The sequence below is a fragment of the Notolabrus celidotus genome, chromosome 10, assembly GCF_009762535.1.
Source record: "Notolabrus celidotus isolate fNotCel1 chromosome 10, fNotCel1.pri, whole genome shotgun sequence".
NCBI lineage: Eukaryota > Metazoa > Chordata > Actinopteri > Labriformes > Labridae > Notolabrus > Notolabrus celidotus.
Genome location: NC_048281.1, coordinates 19,020,838 through 19,036,648, shown reverse-complemented (window position 1 = coordinate 19,036,648; position 15,811 = coordinate 19,020,838). Strand labels below are relative to the sequence as shown.

Sequence of the window (15,811 nt, the reverse complement as noted above, 5' to 3'; positions counted from 1 at the left end):
AAAGTGTCAGAACCCAAAAAACCCCAATAAACATTTTGGTTAATATCATTATTAACTCCATTACTAACCATTTAAATCAATATTTAGTCAAATGGTGTTCTTGAGTCTCACAGATCATGGTTCAATGAGGATAACTCACTCGTTTTCTATGAAAATGCATGTTAAAAACCTTTTAATGTACTTGGAAAGACCTAATATAAATACAATAGTTTTTATGACATTGATTTGTGTTATTTTATTTATTGTTATTTTTTATGAAGTGATGTTGATAAAGTAACACGAGACACCTCTTCTGTCGCATGCTGTCAAGGTTTTTATGCTGGGTTTTAGCTGGTTTGGAAGGCATTATTGCCTAAAATGGAAGGAACCTCTAGCCTTTCATCCACTGTGACATGAGGGCCTGGGTTATAAAGTAGTGGAAGTTACACCCACTTGTCCCTCACTGTCCCAATGGCTGCCAGCTTGTCTCTATTCGATCCCAGCTCCTGGAGCTCTTGACCCCTTTTGGCCTCCACTTTGACTGCCGGGTCAAATTGACCCACGAATGTATATGTATATAAACATTCAGGAGGGGGCATTTAATAATAATAATACTTGATTTATATAGCACTTTTCAATACAGGTAACAAAGTGCTTGACAGTGTGCAATAAAAACAAGAAAAAGTGCAAAGCAAATAGAGCGATAAAAATAAAATGAAATAAAAACTAAAAAGCATGCAAGCTTATAAAACAGACCCTTAAAAACAGAGTCAAAATAAAATAAATCACACACAATTAAATTGTATATGTTGATTTCACCTATTGATCCAAGTAGAGAAGAGTTTCAACAATAAATATTTTGAAATTTTTTTTTATTTTTAACTTAAAAAAGGTCAATCTGACCCGTAACATAACAGGAGGGTTAAGTATATGAAGAGTTAGTGTAAAAAGATGTCATTGATCCCTGTCTTAGTCGGAAATGCGCATGCGCAGAGAAGAGGACACATCCCCCCCCCCCCCCCCCCCCCCCCCCCCCCCCCCCCCCCCCCCCCCCCCCCCCCCCCCCCCCCCCCCCCTCCTGCCAGCTCAGCTGACAACAGCAGCACCTCAGCAGCCAAATGATGATGGCAGACTCTGGAAGTACCGAAGAAGTAGCTGTGATCGGTAACACCGATATCACGTCCACGGAATCCGAAAACAACATAATAAACACGGTCGTAACTTTTCTTTTTCCTCTGATACCTATACATGGGTTTAAAAGCCAGCTGTAACGAGTGAGAACTTTCCCTAGAGGCCTGCCGTAATGTAAACGTTGGCTAGGAGTTAGGTGGAGTTAGAGTCTCATTGTCAAACTGAGATTTCACACTCACTTTGTTAATTTTGTTGCTAATTGTGAACTTTAACCGTATAGTTTCTAAGCGAAGTGTAACTATAATAACTCTTTATGTGAACGATAAAGTTACAAAGTGAGCTGAAGTTGGTTTTGCTAACAGCTTAGAGCTACTATGTAAACTTTACTTCTGACGTTAGCTTGTTAGCTAGCAGCTCTGAAGACCAACCCCGAAGTTTGGCTCTGTTTAAATTAAACAAAGTCCCCTAAAGTGCTGCAAGTCTAGTCCCATGTTTCGACGGTTTTGCTGAGAAGAACGTTTGCATACATACGTCAATGTTTTGGTGTTGGGAGTAGCGTCCTGTCTTGTCTTGTGACCTGCACACGCCTGCCATAACCCTGCTTTAAAGAACCAGTGTGACTATGTTCATTATAAAGGTTCAGGAGCAAACCAGTCTGCCCTACTGGGGTTAACTGGTTTATACTTACCTGTTCTGTTATAAAAGATCAGAATATTTGTTTTCTTTCCATCAAGGACTTTTTTGCTGTCTGAACACTGGTGCATTTTTATGCATTCTGTTGTATTTCTCAATCTCTAAAACACTAAACCCTATTGCCTGAACCAAATTCCTTAGTGTCTGAACCCATGTATTGAATCAGACACTCCTTTGGTAAAACCATAAGCACTTTTCCCCTGTTAGACACAACCTGCAAACACATTCTCACTCACTAAAACACATGTTGCACTGTGATGCACTTGTATTGCAAGTAAGCACAGGTAGCAAAAGTTAAACACATTTGAAGCACAGGTGTCACAGCTTAACCCTCCTGTTATGTTGCGGGTCAAATTGACCCCTTAAAAGTCTATTTCAGGCAATATATGCCTTCAAAACCAGCTAAATGCAGGATAAAAATCTGGGCGACGTGACAGAAAAGGTGTTGTGTGAATTAATCAACATCACTTCATAAAAATAAAAAAAATAAAAAAAATGTAAAATGAAATTAAGAAAAATCTATGTCATAAAAAAACTATTGTATTTATATTTAGGGCTTTCCAATGTTCATTAAAACAGTTTTAACATTAATTTTAATGAAAACCGAGTGAGTTATCCTCATTGAACCATGATCTGTGAGGATTAAAGAACACCACTGCACTAAATCTTGATTTAAATGGTTAATAATGGAGTTAAAAATTAGATTTAAAAAATGTGTATTTGGATTTTTTGAGGTTCTGATACTTTTGGGTAATTGAATATGCTCGGGGTCAAATTGACCTAGTAACATTACTGCTGATCCAGAGAAACAAACATAACAGGAGGGTTAAACAAAAGCACTCAAAACTGATCACACTTGTGGCTAATGATGTGAGGAAACCAGTATAAGCCAGTTCAGAGAGCACTGGTTGTTGAAGGTTGTACAATGGACAGAAATAATCTGAGAGGCAGAGGAAGAGTGCGTGTAAGAGGTGGTGGAGGAGGAAGAGGAGGGGAGCGAAATGGAGAAAGACAAAGAACAGTAACTTCTGATGAAATCTGAGCTGCTGTGATAGACCATGTTCTTCTCATTTGTGTTTACTTAATTTTTTACTGTATACAGGTGCTAAATTTAAAATGAATTAAGCCTACAGTAAACAATAACATTATTTCTACAGCTTCATCCTGAGCATTGTGTTTTCAGTGTTTTGTAGTGTGTAATGACTTTCAGTACTGCTTTAATTTTGATTGGCTCGGGGTATGATCTGATAACATTGTTTGGTTTTGCAGGAAGAGTTGTTTTGGTGAATGTAGTTTGAAAATTGGGTTTTGTGCTTATAGTGTGAAAAGCATGGCGGATGTCGAGAAATGTTTTAGCAATTGAGAAATGCTATAATCATCCTGATGTCCTCATAAAGACATGGGTTTCTAACTAATGGTTTGTTGTTTTCCCTGTATGTAGATGGTGGAAAGAGGGACAGCTCTTTTGAAAAAAATGGAGATTAATGTTGCAGAGGCGAGAAGAGGACCGGGAAGAACACAGTTAACATGCAGGAAACCTACACAGTCTATCTCATAGAAACACGGTACGTCATACACTAAGCAGGGGTTCCCAAACTTTTCAGCCCGCGACCCCCAAAATATAGGTGCCAAAGACTCGCGACCCCCACTGTCCCTCAAAGTGATTTAATGTGGCTTCATTTAGCTGGTCTAGAGAAAGTTAGCCTACATATATGAGCATGTGGCTTTGTTTCCTGTGCTGTTATGAATTAACCTGCTCCTACTGGTGCTTTTGATTATTAACTGTTCACTAAACTTAAACTTAGGAGTCATCTGACAACGAAGAAAGGCAGAAAACTCATTACATTTTCTATTTTCAAAGTTTTATTTCAAGTTTAGCGACTATTTTTTTGTCGATATTCTTTACTATAAATGGGTAAAATGTATTATTTTTAGATAACTTTTGTCATTCAACTTTTTTATTGCATTTTTTCTGTATTTCTTTGTTCACCACAAGTTACAAGTCAAACATTGCAAACAAAAAAGGAAGATAAAAATAAGAAAACAAGGTAAAAAAAAATAGATATTTTTAGATAACTAAAGAAAAACATTCTGGAAGACATCTCACGATCCCCCAGGGGGTCCCCTCCCACACTTTGGGAACCCCTGCACTAGAGCATCTGATTCTCGTTATAATTGCATTTTATTTTTATTTTTGGTTGTTTTAAATCTGCTGCTACTTTCTGTAAAGCATGAAATACTTCATACTGATTGCAACATATTTCTTAGAGCACATACACCGCCTCTTTCACAATTACAGTATGTTTCAAACAGAGTCATGATTATCTGGCTAGATAATTATTTGATTGTGAAACATACAGAATAAATCAGCCATTTGATCTCATATTTGGTACATTTGATGGGTATACTGATGCAGCTTCCATACATGAGCCACAATTTGGTTTATCCATGACCTGAAGTTCCCATACAGTTTATTGAGCAAAATCTTGTTCGTTAGAAGAGCAAAGATTTTCTCACTCAGTGTACGTTTTCTGACTTGAATAAGCCAAACAGGATCTAAGAGCAGACCAGCTTGCACTGATTACCCACTACCTTGTTTGACCCTCCACTTTTCACTGAGCACTTGAGTGGCTCCCTGAATTCCAATGAACTTTTGTTTGTGCTTAATCATTTAAAACACTGCCGCCATGCATTTGACAAGATGAAGTCCCATGAAGTTAGCAGTGAAATTTATCTCATTCAGTGTCTGAAGTTACTTTAATCATAAAGATATGCTCAAATGCCCAATCACGTCTATGATAAAAGCCAAAGCTTACGGACTTTGTCTCTCTGCAGCCCAGCTGAGACTGTCCCAGATGGAGGTACTCCTGCAGCACCTGACACTTTGTGGAGACGCTACAGTGAGTTTGAGCTGCTCAGAACATTCCTCCTTGTCACCTACCCTTATATCATCATCCCTCCACTACCAGAGAAAAGAGTGAGTGACTCAAATGTTGAAGAAACGTCACGGCTGATACATGATATTTAAAGATTACTTGAGTGTTATTAACTGGCTGTGTGTGACTAATCCCTGCAACGTTGTACTCTTTGTGCTGTGTCTCTATTAGGCAGAGTTTGTTTGGCACAAGCTGTCAGCAGACAACCTGGACCCAGACTTTGTTGAGCGACGGAGAGTCGGTCTGGAAAACTTCTTGCTGCGAGTTGCATCACATCCTGTCCTTTCCAGTGACAAAATCTTCTTCCTCTTTCTGACAGAGGTGAGCAGTCAAGCTTGTTGCACGAAATGCCTCAGTGAAGTCCTCCACAGTAACTTTGCAGACAGACGCCCCCTCACACACTCATAATCTGTTAACATATTTCATTCTGATGCCATCTTTAAAGCAATCTACAACAAAGTGATGCTTGCTTATAGGCAACAGACAAAGATGAGAGAACAAGAAAGGCCAAATTCAAAACGAAAATCTAAGCAGTATTTCCCTTTGGTGTCCTTTGTGATGTTGTGTTGTCGCTTTGAAATCACCAATTTAACAGTGTGGTCATAACCCTGTCTGTCTCGTGTCTGTCATCTGTCAATCATCTGTCCTCAGGAGAAGGGATGGAGGGAGGCTGTTTTGGAGACGGGTTTCCAAGACAAGGTAAACATTTCATTATGCTTTCCTTCCTTCATTATTTGAATGAGACACTGTACTTTATCTAAACTAGGGATGCACTGAAGTGAAAATTCTTGGCCGAAACCGAAAATCGAAAATGAGGAAACCAAGGCCGAAATCGATACACGGAAATAAATTATTATGCCAATTATTAGTAGGGAGACTGGGGACAGTTGTAACATTTCACTCCTTGGATTTGAGATTAAGCCATTCATTTTCTGTTTGTGTTGCACAGGCATTTCCAGGCCATTTATTAGCAGACACATGAAGCTAGTTTGTATAGCAGTTTGAACACACTGGGTTAAAAGAGCTCAAAGTTAAAGACAGAAATTTAAAAAATGTTACAACTGTCTCCGGTTTCCCCTACCATTGCATCTATGGCTCGGACTGTGTGCTAAACTCACTAAAATCAAGGATCTCATTGAACATATCAGACAACAAGGGTGCATGCCCCTCATCTGGTTCAGAGAGACCAGTCCTTTTTTCTGCGCTTTGTTCTCCTTCTCCTGCGCTGTGCGGGTGGGTTCTCTGCATCCATCCAGCCTGGATCATTCCTTAATGTGTGCTGCTTTATTCCGCATCCAAATAATGATCTTATATCGCAGATCAAGAACAGTCGCGATGAAGTGCAGAGGATCCGAATAGATCTCAGTGAAACGTGTGCTGACAGACTCTAAGAGTGTACTTTTCATTGTTTTCACTCCGTGGTCCGTCTCAACCTCTTTGCTTAATATGCTTTAGTGCTGTAATTAAAGGAATAACAGATGCAGACATGTTGGCTCTTATCCAGACAAGCACGTACTGGCCACGGTTTTTGCTTGCGTCATCACAACATTCTGTTTCGGTCGTGTTGTTTCGGTGATAAAAGTCTTTCGGCCGAAAATCGAAATGCACTTTTCGGCCGAAGATTTTCGGTGGCCGAATTTTCTGTGCCCTAATTTAAACAAAATTGAACCAAGTTCCCCTTACTGGATTACCTTAATGTGAAATTAGTTGTTAACTGACACTATTTGTGTTTAAGTCCCATGGCTTATATATGATAGGCAGATTGAATCAAGTTAGAAGGGCATCTTTATAGATTCTCTTATATGCCATATGCAAATAAAAGCTGCCTTTTCATTGTTTTTTTCTGCCAGGTGGACTCCAGACTTAAGTCTCTGAGTGCCATGTTCAGAGTCAAAAACCCCGACAAGTAAGCATAAACCAGACCATAAAAAGTTTCTTCTTTGTTGGTGTTTCAATGAAACATTTTGCATTAGTTTCATTGAGGCAGCTTCCTTGAAATTTGATTCTGGTGGCAAAACAGGAAGTAAGTAAGAAGCATGATAACTGTAGTGTGTGTAGAGAAACACAGAACTGCGCAGACTGAAATGCTGAGATTCTGTCAAATGCTGTTTGAGGTATGATCTCTGTCGTTGTGTTGTGAACTTCTCAGGCGATTCACAGCACTGAAGCAGTACAGTGATGAACTGACCACAGTCGTCTCTCAGTTACTGAGAGTGCGGGCGGTGAGTTTCACAAAACATACAATGAATATTGAACTGTCTGCTTAGGTTCAGTCAATGGTTTAGGATGCATTGTTATTTACTTTGGTATTTTTAAGGGAAACACCTGAGATTTTAAAAAAGGTGTTCATAATTACAAATGTCTTTATTCTAGAGGGTAGCAGATAGACTGTATGGAGTTTACAAGGTCCATGGTAACTATGGCAGAGTCTTCAGGTGAGAAACTACAATACTTTATGTTGTACATTTATAAAACCATAGCTTGGCTTAATGCAGGCACTAGATTGTAAAATAATTAACAAGCTGTAAGTTGAAAGCGAGACATATGGGGCACAAACTGTATTCAGAAGCCTTTTTTTCTTTTTTAAACTTTGTTTATTGATTTTCACATAGAAAAACAATCACATCCAAAATTAGAGGTTGGTACATTTTCCTTATTTTAGGAACAAAGAAACACAGATGACATATGAAATACAAAACAAAAAATAACCACCCACCCTGACATATACTCCCTCCAAATTAACTAAATAGAAGTCCAAAAATGGAGAACATAAGACAAAAAGCAAGTATGATAAAGATAAACAGATGAAAGCAATAATCTAAACATACTAAGACACACCATGGTGATGCTCAGTCTAAAGACACACAGCAAGCTGAGCTATCGACATGAGATAAGAAGGGTCCCAGATTTTTTTTAAAGATATGAGCCACCCAGGGTCAGCCTAATCTTTTCAAGTTTAAGAAAATAAAGTACACTCTTAATCCAGCTTGAATGGGTAGGTGGGACAAAGGACTTCCAATTCAACAATATCAACTCTCTGGCCAACAGAGTTGTAAAGGCTAACATGTCCTTCTTGGCTGGAGAAAGAACAACTAGAGGAGGAGACACACCGAACAAAACAGTACAAGCATTAGGGACCAGTCTTACCCCAGTTACAATGGTCAACATTCCAAATACCTCAGACCAAAACACATTTAGAGAGGGACAGCTCCAGAACATGTGAGTGTAATGTGCCGATGCTTAATTCAGAAGCCTTTAAATTTGTTTTAGAAATAGAGGGACAGTCAGTGAGAGGGGCACAGGGTAGTTCTTTTATTAATAGAGTCGCCTTGTTTCACCATCAGAATTCCCCTTTTTGTATCAATTTGAAATGTGGTTGGGAAACTATGTGTCTCACCTAATCGCTTATAAAAACAGCACTTTGAATCTTTTGAGCCTTTAGAGGAGTTTTGTAATTAGTAATGTAAATGTGTCTTTTTGCTATAAGATGTATTTTGACTTCATAGACTGCCTGAATGAGAAATAGATCTAACTTCCTCTTTTTGTGTCTCCAGTGAGTGGAGTGCGATAGAAAAAGAGATGGGAGATGGATTGCAGAGTGCAGGCCACCACATGGACACGTATGTAGAAGATAAAACCTTTACATAAAACTTATTGTAAATGTGTTATCTGATGACATCATCATTAAACTATGAACTTCCACAATATTTACCATTTTTCTGTTTTGGCTCACCTGTGATTGTGTCTCTGTGCGTGTCTACAGGTATGCTGCATCAATAGATGACATTTTGGAGGAGGAAGAGCATTATGCAGACCAACTGAAAGAATACCTGTTCTACACTGATGCTGTCAGGTCAGTGGTTGTTGGTTTTAAAAGAGAGATTCATATGAAGCTGAACGGGGAAACAGTCTAATCAGTATGCAGTATGAGCAAGTCAACCTTACGCTCTCATGAGGACTGACGGATCATCGCAGTAGTCCATGTCCTCATGAGCGTTTAATGCCAGAACACCCATTTACAACTTAGTTTGTAGAGGTGTTAATTATATGTGTATAACTACACTTTGTGTATTTGAGTGTTAACTGAAAGGCTGGGCTCAAATGACCTCAGGCTTTAGTGGGATACAGCCCTTAATTAGTTTAGAACTGCAGTGATTAGGTGAGAAATCAATTGGTAGAAGAGGAAAATTAATTCTGACTAACTGATAATGATGAAGTCATTTTCAAGCACATTTATCAGATCGGACAGAAGATTTAAATGGTGCCACTTTGTACTGTAGATATTCAGTAGACATTTTTTATTGTTATGTATCAAATCATTAACGAGTTGTTCCAGCCCTACATTTAAGTACATTATCTAGACTTCTTGTGATATAAGTGGTGTTCATTATGAACAACCAGGAAGTGGTTGATACAGATAAGATCACACTACTTCCCACACTACTTGGTTGTGTGATTGGTGAATCTTGCTTTAGGTAGATCTTAATAGATATCCACAACAGCTGCTTCATGTTGCTGCTGCATAAAGTTGCCATCATTATTAAACTCCATTCCAAACAAAGCCAGCATGCAGCAGCATGTAAATGCAGCAGCATACAAATTATTTTTGGCAGATGCAAATCTGGAGCTTTAGTAGAATACAGAGTGCAGAGCTTGTAACAAGCCTCACTGTCAAGACTTTAGCCTGGATGGAGAGCAGCAATGTTTGTAATATTTGTATTAGGATGTAACAACAAAGTCCTGGATCTAAGTTTTAATCAGTGATGTATTTTATGTGTGTGTGTGTGTGTGTGTGTGTTGTGTGTGTGTGTGTGTGTGTGTGTGTGTGTGTGTGTGTGTGTGTGTGTGTGTTGTGTGGTGTGTGTGTGTGTGTGTGTGGTGTGTGTGTGTGTGTGTGTGTGTGTGTGTGTGTGCGTGCGTGCGTGCGCGTGTGTGAAGATCTGTATGCAGGAAAAATGAGTTGATCCAGTACGAGTTGGAGATGACGGCTCAGGATCTGGCGAATAAGAAACAACAGAAAGAAGAGCTTGCCACAGGGGTAACACACCAGCACTCACTCTCTCTCTCTCTTTCCGTCTCTCTCACTCTCACCGGCTTTTTTATCTCTCATTTTCTTTTGCACAGCTTGCGCAAATAATGATATACTCATATATTCATGGTTCAAAATTAGCACCAGTCATTCGCCAACTTCTCATATGAATTTGAAACTGGCAAAAATGAGTGAGACCAGGTGCCATCAACGATTCCTTTTATTTAGCTGACACAGGGCATCAAACAGTGTGTGAAGTCTGAAATTATACTTTCACAGGTCCCATGGAGTCCCATTGGGCAGTCACACATTTACAATTCATAAGTCTTGCCTCCTGCTGTCAAGCTGTCAATGTGGGGGGCAGAGGAGTGGATAAACACCTGACAAACAGCAGGAAAGATAGGGCTATTATTGATAACCATGTTTGGGATGTGTCATGTTGCTCATTGCGTTTATTAAATGTAGAGCTTATTTAACTAGTGAAATAGCAGGGGGTCTATTCATAATATAACTTGATAGCTTGTGCTGTAAGATAGGTCTGCAGGATATTGGACAAAGCACTGATGTTGCAGTATTTTTTCTTTCTGGGATGTATATATTTCAATCTGAAAAAAAAATCTAGGCATTCATACCAGATAAATGCAGTGTGCTTTCATGTAATATTAAAAAATACAATTTCAATCACACAATTAGATAGATAGATATACCTTATTTCAGTCCCATAGGTACATATCAGCACACAAGTAATACAAAAGACTAGAAATAAGTAAAATACATGTCCAGCAAGAATTAAAAAGATCATATGACAACAGTTTACACATTCATTTTGATTAAAGCATAAAAAGGCATTTGTTCCCATGTTTCCAAAAGCAAGAAAAATACCTTGTGTCACTTAATGTGGGCTGAGCGAGCTCCCTTAAAATGTCATTTTCTGAATCAGCTAAGCGACACATAAATGTATACATCAAATTTCTCAGTACAGCATGAAATAGAGGGACATTGTTTGATATAAACATAAAACTTGCACTGCTCCATCTTGGTAGTTTAAGGAAAATTGGATATGCATCATTACATGCTAACTGAAGCTTTACTCTTTATTTATATGGATTTAAAATCAAAGTCAGTCCTAGTTATACCACAATGGGTGGCTGCTCAGAGCATGGAAGAGGAAGAGAGAGAACAGGTAGAGCAACAAATTACTTCCTAAATTTGATTAATAAATGAAATTGGCTTGCTTAGGATGTTATCAACCATTTCCAACAGTGCTTAAAGTTATTTTTGATCTGAGTCACCAGCCCTGTGGTAGTAAGTTCTAATTAAAAGAAAACTCATCGCTTCTTCAGTATGTGATCTCTCACAATACTACTCTACAGGCCCTACATGTGTAGATCACGTTAGCGGTCTTTATGTGTGACCTCAAAGTTAATGAGCACAAAGATGAATGGGAATACACCGTTTCAAAATCTTTTATGCTTAATCAAGCATTCGCTGGGGAATCTGTGATGGCAGCAGCCTAGTGTGCATGTTTACAGTTTACAGTCATATGACACACAGACTCTGCATACACAGTGGTCAGCTCTCAGTGTGTTGAAGTGAGGGGCTGCGTGAAAGTGATCAGACAGACTTTTATTGGAGATTAATAACAAAAACAAGACAATGGGAAGCTAGGTTTTAGATCGATCAGCAAAACAGTGAGAGCACAAGGTGCCTAAGGTAATATGACTGGGATGTGATTACTGCGCACAAACACAGTACAGTCGCAATGGTTAAACAATATATTGCTATAGTGGCTATTTTTTTTTAATATAATAACATTTTTTTTTTAAAAGAGTTACTTTCAAACAGTGTTAATTTCGTTAACGAAATTATGACGATAAATGTTCGTCAACGACTCTTTTTCTCATGACGAAAACGAGACTGTGACGAGCTAAACTGCATCACTGATAATAAAAACTCTGACAAACATATGTTTTGATTTTGTTGACGAGACGATGGCGAGACAAAAACATTAGTGGCCGACCGTCGGACATTCAAAATCCATGTTTTCCCCACTGTGCGTCTAATCTTTAGATATAAAAGTGATGCATTCCTGTGACAGGCTGAGTTATTATCTGAGGGGCTCAGTGTTAGCTTGTTCACTACCTTCAGCAGGTGTGCTTTATGAACCAGCTCTCCTCACCTCCATGCATCTGTCTCATCTTCACTGATTATTTTTACCCCCGGTGTGCGTTAGTGACAAAGACACAACCGGGGGACGTCTGTTTAGTACTTGATGTTTGACGTTTTGCGCTATTACCGTAAAAAGCTCTGAGTCTAGAGCTTGATTTAATCCAGTTTGGTGATACATCAGACACATTCAGTAAGTTTTGATCAACTCCTAGTCATCAAAGATGCGGATGCATTTCAGAGTGCCGTGAACTGACTGTCTGTCCAGTGCGCCCGTCACTGCAGGTGCATTCAAGGACCGTCGTTAATGTGCAACACATTCCTTTCATGGCATTTTTCTGTGAGTCAACAGAATCAAAATACAGTCACAGTGGTCACATCAAGAAGGTTTTCTTTTGACATTTTAGAAAGGCCAGGCTTAATTATTTAACTTAAGATGTTACACAAGCAAAAGTGTTAAAGGAGTGTTGACGATTTTAACACTTCATATAACCCTCTTACCAATATCTGGTCAACTACATGAATTATTTAGAGAGTGAAGATGTTTCGGGCAAAATCAAAGACTGAAATGTTTTGAGTTTTCGTCGACTAAAACTAGACTAAAACTATAAAGGGCTGAAAAGACTAACATGTGACTAAACTAACAGCATTTTCGTCGAAAGACTAAGACTAAATCTAAAATAGCCACCAAAATTAACACTGCTTTCAAAGAACACCCCTGATGCACGGTTCCAGCTGTTTTGGATTAGGTAACAAGAAGTCGAATGTCTTGTCTGGATACACTTTGAGTTTATTTATTGCCAGACAAAGCAAAAAAAAATCTAATGTAATGCTGCATCTCATTGGTTTCTCTTTGTATGAGCGGTCCACTAATTGTTCAGGTTCTTAGCGCCCCCTGCTGTTTACAAAGGAGACAATCGCATAGCAACACTTTTCGACCTGATAGTAATAAAATAGCTCCTACAATTGTTCAGCCCTACTTTATGATCTGACTCTGCGTAATATAACTACAGTTGATGTGTAATCTACTTAAAGAAAAAGCGCACAATTTCACTCCAGTTTTTTTTTCTTCATAACTTTATTTATATTTTTTTCTTAGTTTTGAACATATATGTACATGTACAAACACAAACATGTACATCCCCAACATCCCCCAAACCAACCGACACCAAAAGGTTATAAACAGACAGGGAAATGACAAATAAAGGTAAAAAACAGAAACAAACAAAAAAAAAAGCATGTATATGTATGTTATATAAGTAATAATAATAACAATAGCAGAAAATAAATAAAATATATATATATATAATGTAAATAACAATAAGTACATAGAATAAAATATATAAAAATAAATAAAAATAGGAGTGTATTGACATGGAGAGCTTTCAATTCTTATTCCCACACATAGAATAAAGAGTTCACTCCAGTTTTGGTATAAAAACCCTGGATGTATAGTATAGTGACCTCAGAATTATATCGTCACTATGACTTCGGCACAACAATACATGTAACAAGTAACTTTATCCCACTGGTTTTCATGAATGGAATTGTATCAACTGTTTCATGGCTAGTAAAAATGATTTGGCAGGTAAAGATTTTTGGCGTACCAGACCAAAAGCTAATCAGGCATTCTTCAGATCAGTTGTCAAAATTGTGTTCAACAAAACCAAGCATGGTAAAATCCTCAAAAGATTTAAATGTGTGTTGAAAAACCTGTTTCAGTTGCCAAATTCTAATTTGTATGTATTTGTGTGCAGACGGTGCGTGTCTTTTCGCTGAAGGGGATGACCAGTAAGCTTTTTGGCCAAGAGAGCCCCGAGCAGAGAGAGAGCAGGCTGGCAGCTTTGGAGCAGAGTATCCAGGAGGGAGAGCAAACACTCAAGGAGAAGAACAACGAGTGCCAGTGAGCTCAACACCACTCACTCAGTCCTTCACCTTTCTTTGATTAGTTTGTCTTTGAAACGTCTCCCACTCGCTGTCTGAGACACTGACATGTCTGTAGTGTCACTCTTTTCCTTTGTCTTGAAAAAAAGCTCAAGGTCTTATTTTGGATAAGGAATGATGAACTGCATTCAACAAGCAGTTAAACAGAATACATTTATAGATTACTACAACTTTGACACTGATGTAATCAAATTGTAAACACACAAAGTGGAGGATGGTGTTTGGATCATTCAGCATGTACTCAAAGTCAATGCAAGGTAATGTTCAATAACTTGTAACACAAAAAACACATCAATAAAAAAGAGGTAATTTGAGCATAGATAAACACAGAGCTGCACCACTTCATTGTTTCTTCAGACACTTCTCCCTCTCTTTTACACTTCTTCCCATGCCTTCACTTCCACACTAAATGACTCACAGCAGCATGTGTCTCTGTTTGTGTTTGTGTCTTCAGAGAGTTTGTGCGAACAGCCTGGGAGGACATTGAACGTTTCAAGGAGCAGAAGGACAATGATTTGCGCGAAGCACTAATCAGCTACGCCATTATGCAGATCAGCATGTGTAAGAAGGTATAGGCTTCCGTATGTTTGTTTTTGTTTACTCTCCTGCTTAAGAATGCCAGGCGTTATCGGCAGACTGTAGCTTCCCATCTGTTTTGTAGAAAATTGTCTTCCTTTTTCTAAATCACTCTGGTTCTCTTTCAATCCTTTCTGTCTCAGGGAATCCAGGTGTGGTCCAACGCCAAGGAGTGTTTCAGCAAAATGTGAGCCACTTTCCACCCAATCATTCTCCTGCAACAAAGCAACAGACAGACAGATTGTTCAGAGTGGGACCTGCAGTCTTATGGAGACAGCACTGGGAGCCTAAACAAGGCCTTCACTTTGTTTGCTCTACAGAATCGAAGCTACTTTGAAGAATTCTTTGCCCTTTATGTCTTGAAAGTTCCCAGGTCATGGTCTTTTATTGTATCTGCGCCTTTAAAACCCCCATCCCATAATATTCTGCGATTCTGCTGATTTGACCTTCATAGTGCAGATGATCCAAATTATTAATGCTGTCCCTCCTTCGTTGCAAAGATGGCAGCAGGTCTACAAGGAGAATCCTGCACCTATAATTCATCATGCTTACACAGAGGAAATAGATGTGCAGTTTATTCCAGCTGTTGCATTTACTTGATTTATTTTGTACCCCGATAGAAGAAAAATATGAGAAGCTGAGAGGGGTCATCTGATAAGAACACCTTGAAATAAAGGAGGATTGTAGACAGTGTGCATCAGTGACCATCTGCAAACTTTTGTTGGTCTAATTGTAAACTTTGAAACATAATTAATTGTCAGTTCCACTCAAGAATTCGGCTTTTATATCGATGATTAGCCTGTCACCTAAAGTAGAGCCTGCAACATTTCTTACCATAAAGAGACTGTTCCCTAGGCCTCTTAAATGTAGCAGAACTTAGCAGTGAAAAAGGGCAACCAATTAGAGGATTGTTGCCAAGAAGTGGTTGCAAAAGCAAATTTCCACAACCGCTTCCTCTCAGCCACAAACAACATCAGGGGTTGCAAACCAAGCTGAAGCTATCCTCAGCTTACTACAATCCCTAACTCAGACATCCCCCTCTTTGGAAATGGTATTTTATTGCATTGTCAGCTGATTGATTGGACAAAAATAATCAGGGGGAACATAGGCTGCACTCAAGGAAGCCACTTAGCATCACTTTTCTTATTTTCTTTGTTTATTTGTCACACACGTCATGCTAAAGTCAGTCTCTATGCTGTTATTAATAAATAGCCGACCAAAGAGCTTTCGATCAGATACTTTTATGGTACAGATATTTTGTGGGGAGCACTGGAGAGGGGAAGTTTGGTCATTGACATCAACCTTTTTGCTTCTGTAAAGGTTTATAAAAGAAACAAACATAAACACCAATAGTTCA

The 15,811-nt window shown here is 38.7% G+C and overlaps 1 protein-coding gene across 1 annotated transcript; it reads left to right on the top strand.

Moving 5' to 3' along the window:
• Window positions 1-1,051: 1,051 nt before the first annotated feature.
• On the top strand, window positions 1,052-15,811 carry LOC117820022 (sorting nexin-4-like). Its single transcript, XM_034693635.1, is given in 15 exon segments — window positions 1,052-1,193; window positions 3,245-3,296; window positions 3,299-3,368; window positions 4,639-4,780; window positions 4,911-5,060; window positions 5,391-5,438; window positions 6,590-6,645; window positions 6,889-6,961; window positions 7,113-7,174; window positions 8,294-8,359; window positions 8,503-8,592; window positions 9,678-9,777; window positions 13,692-13,837; window positions 14,333-14,447; window positions 14,598-15,811. Coding segments are annotated over 15 exon segments (1,314 nt in total). The 5' UTR covers window positions 1,052-1,097; the 3' UTR covers window positions 14,646-15,811.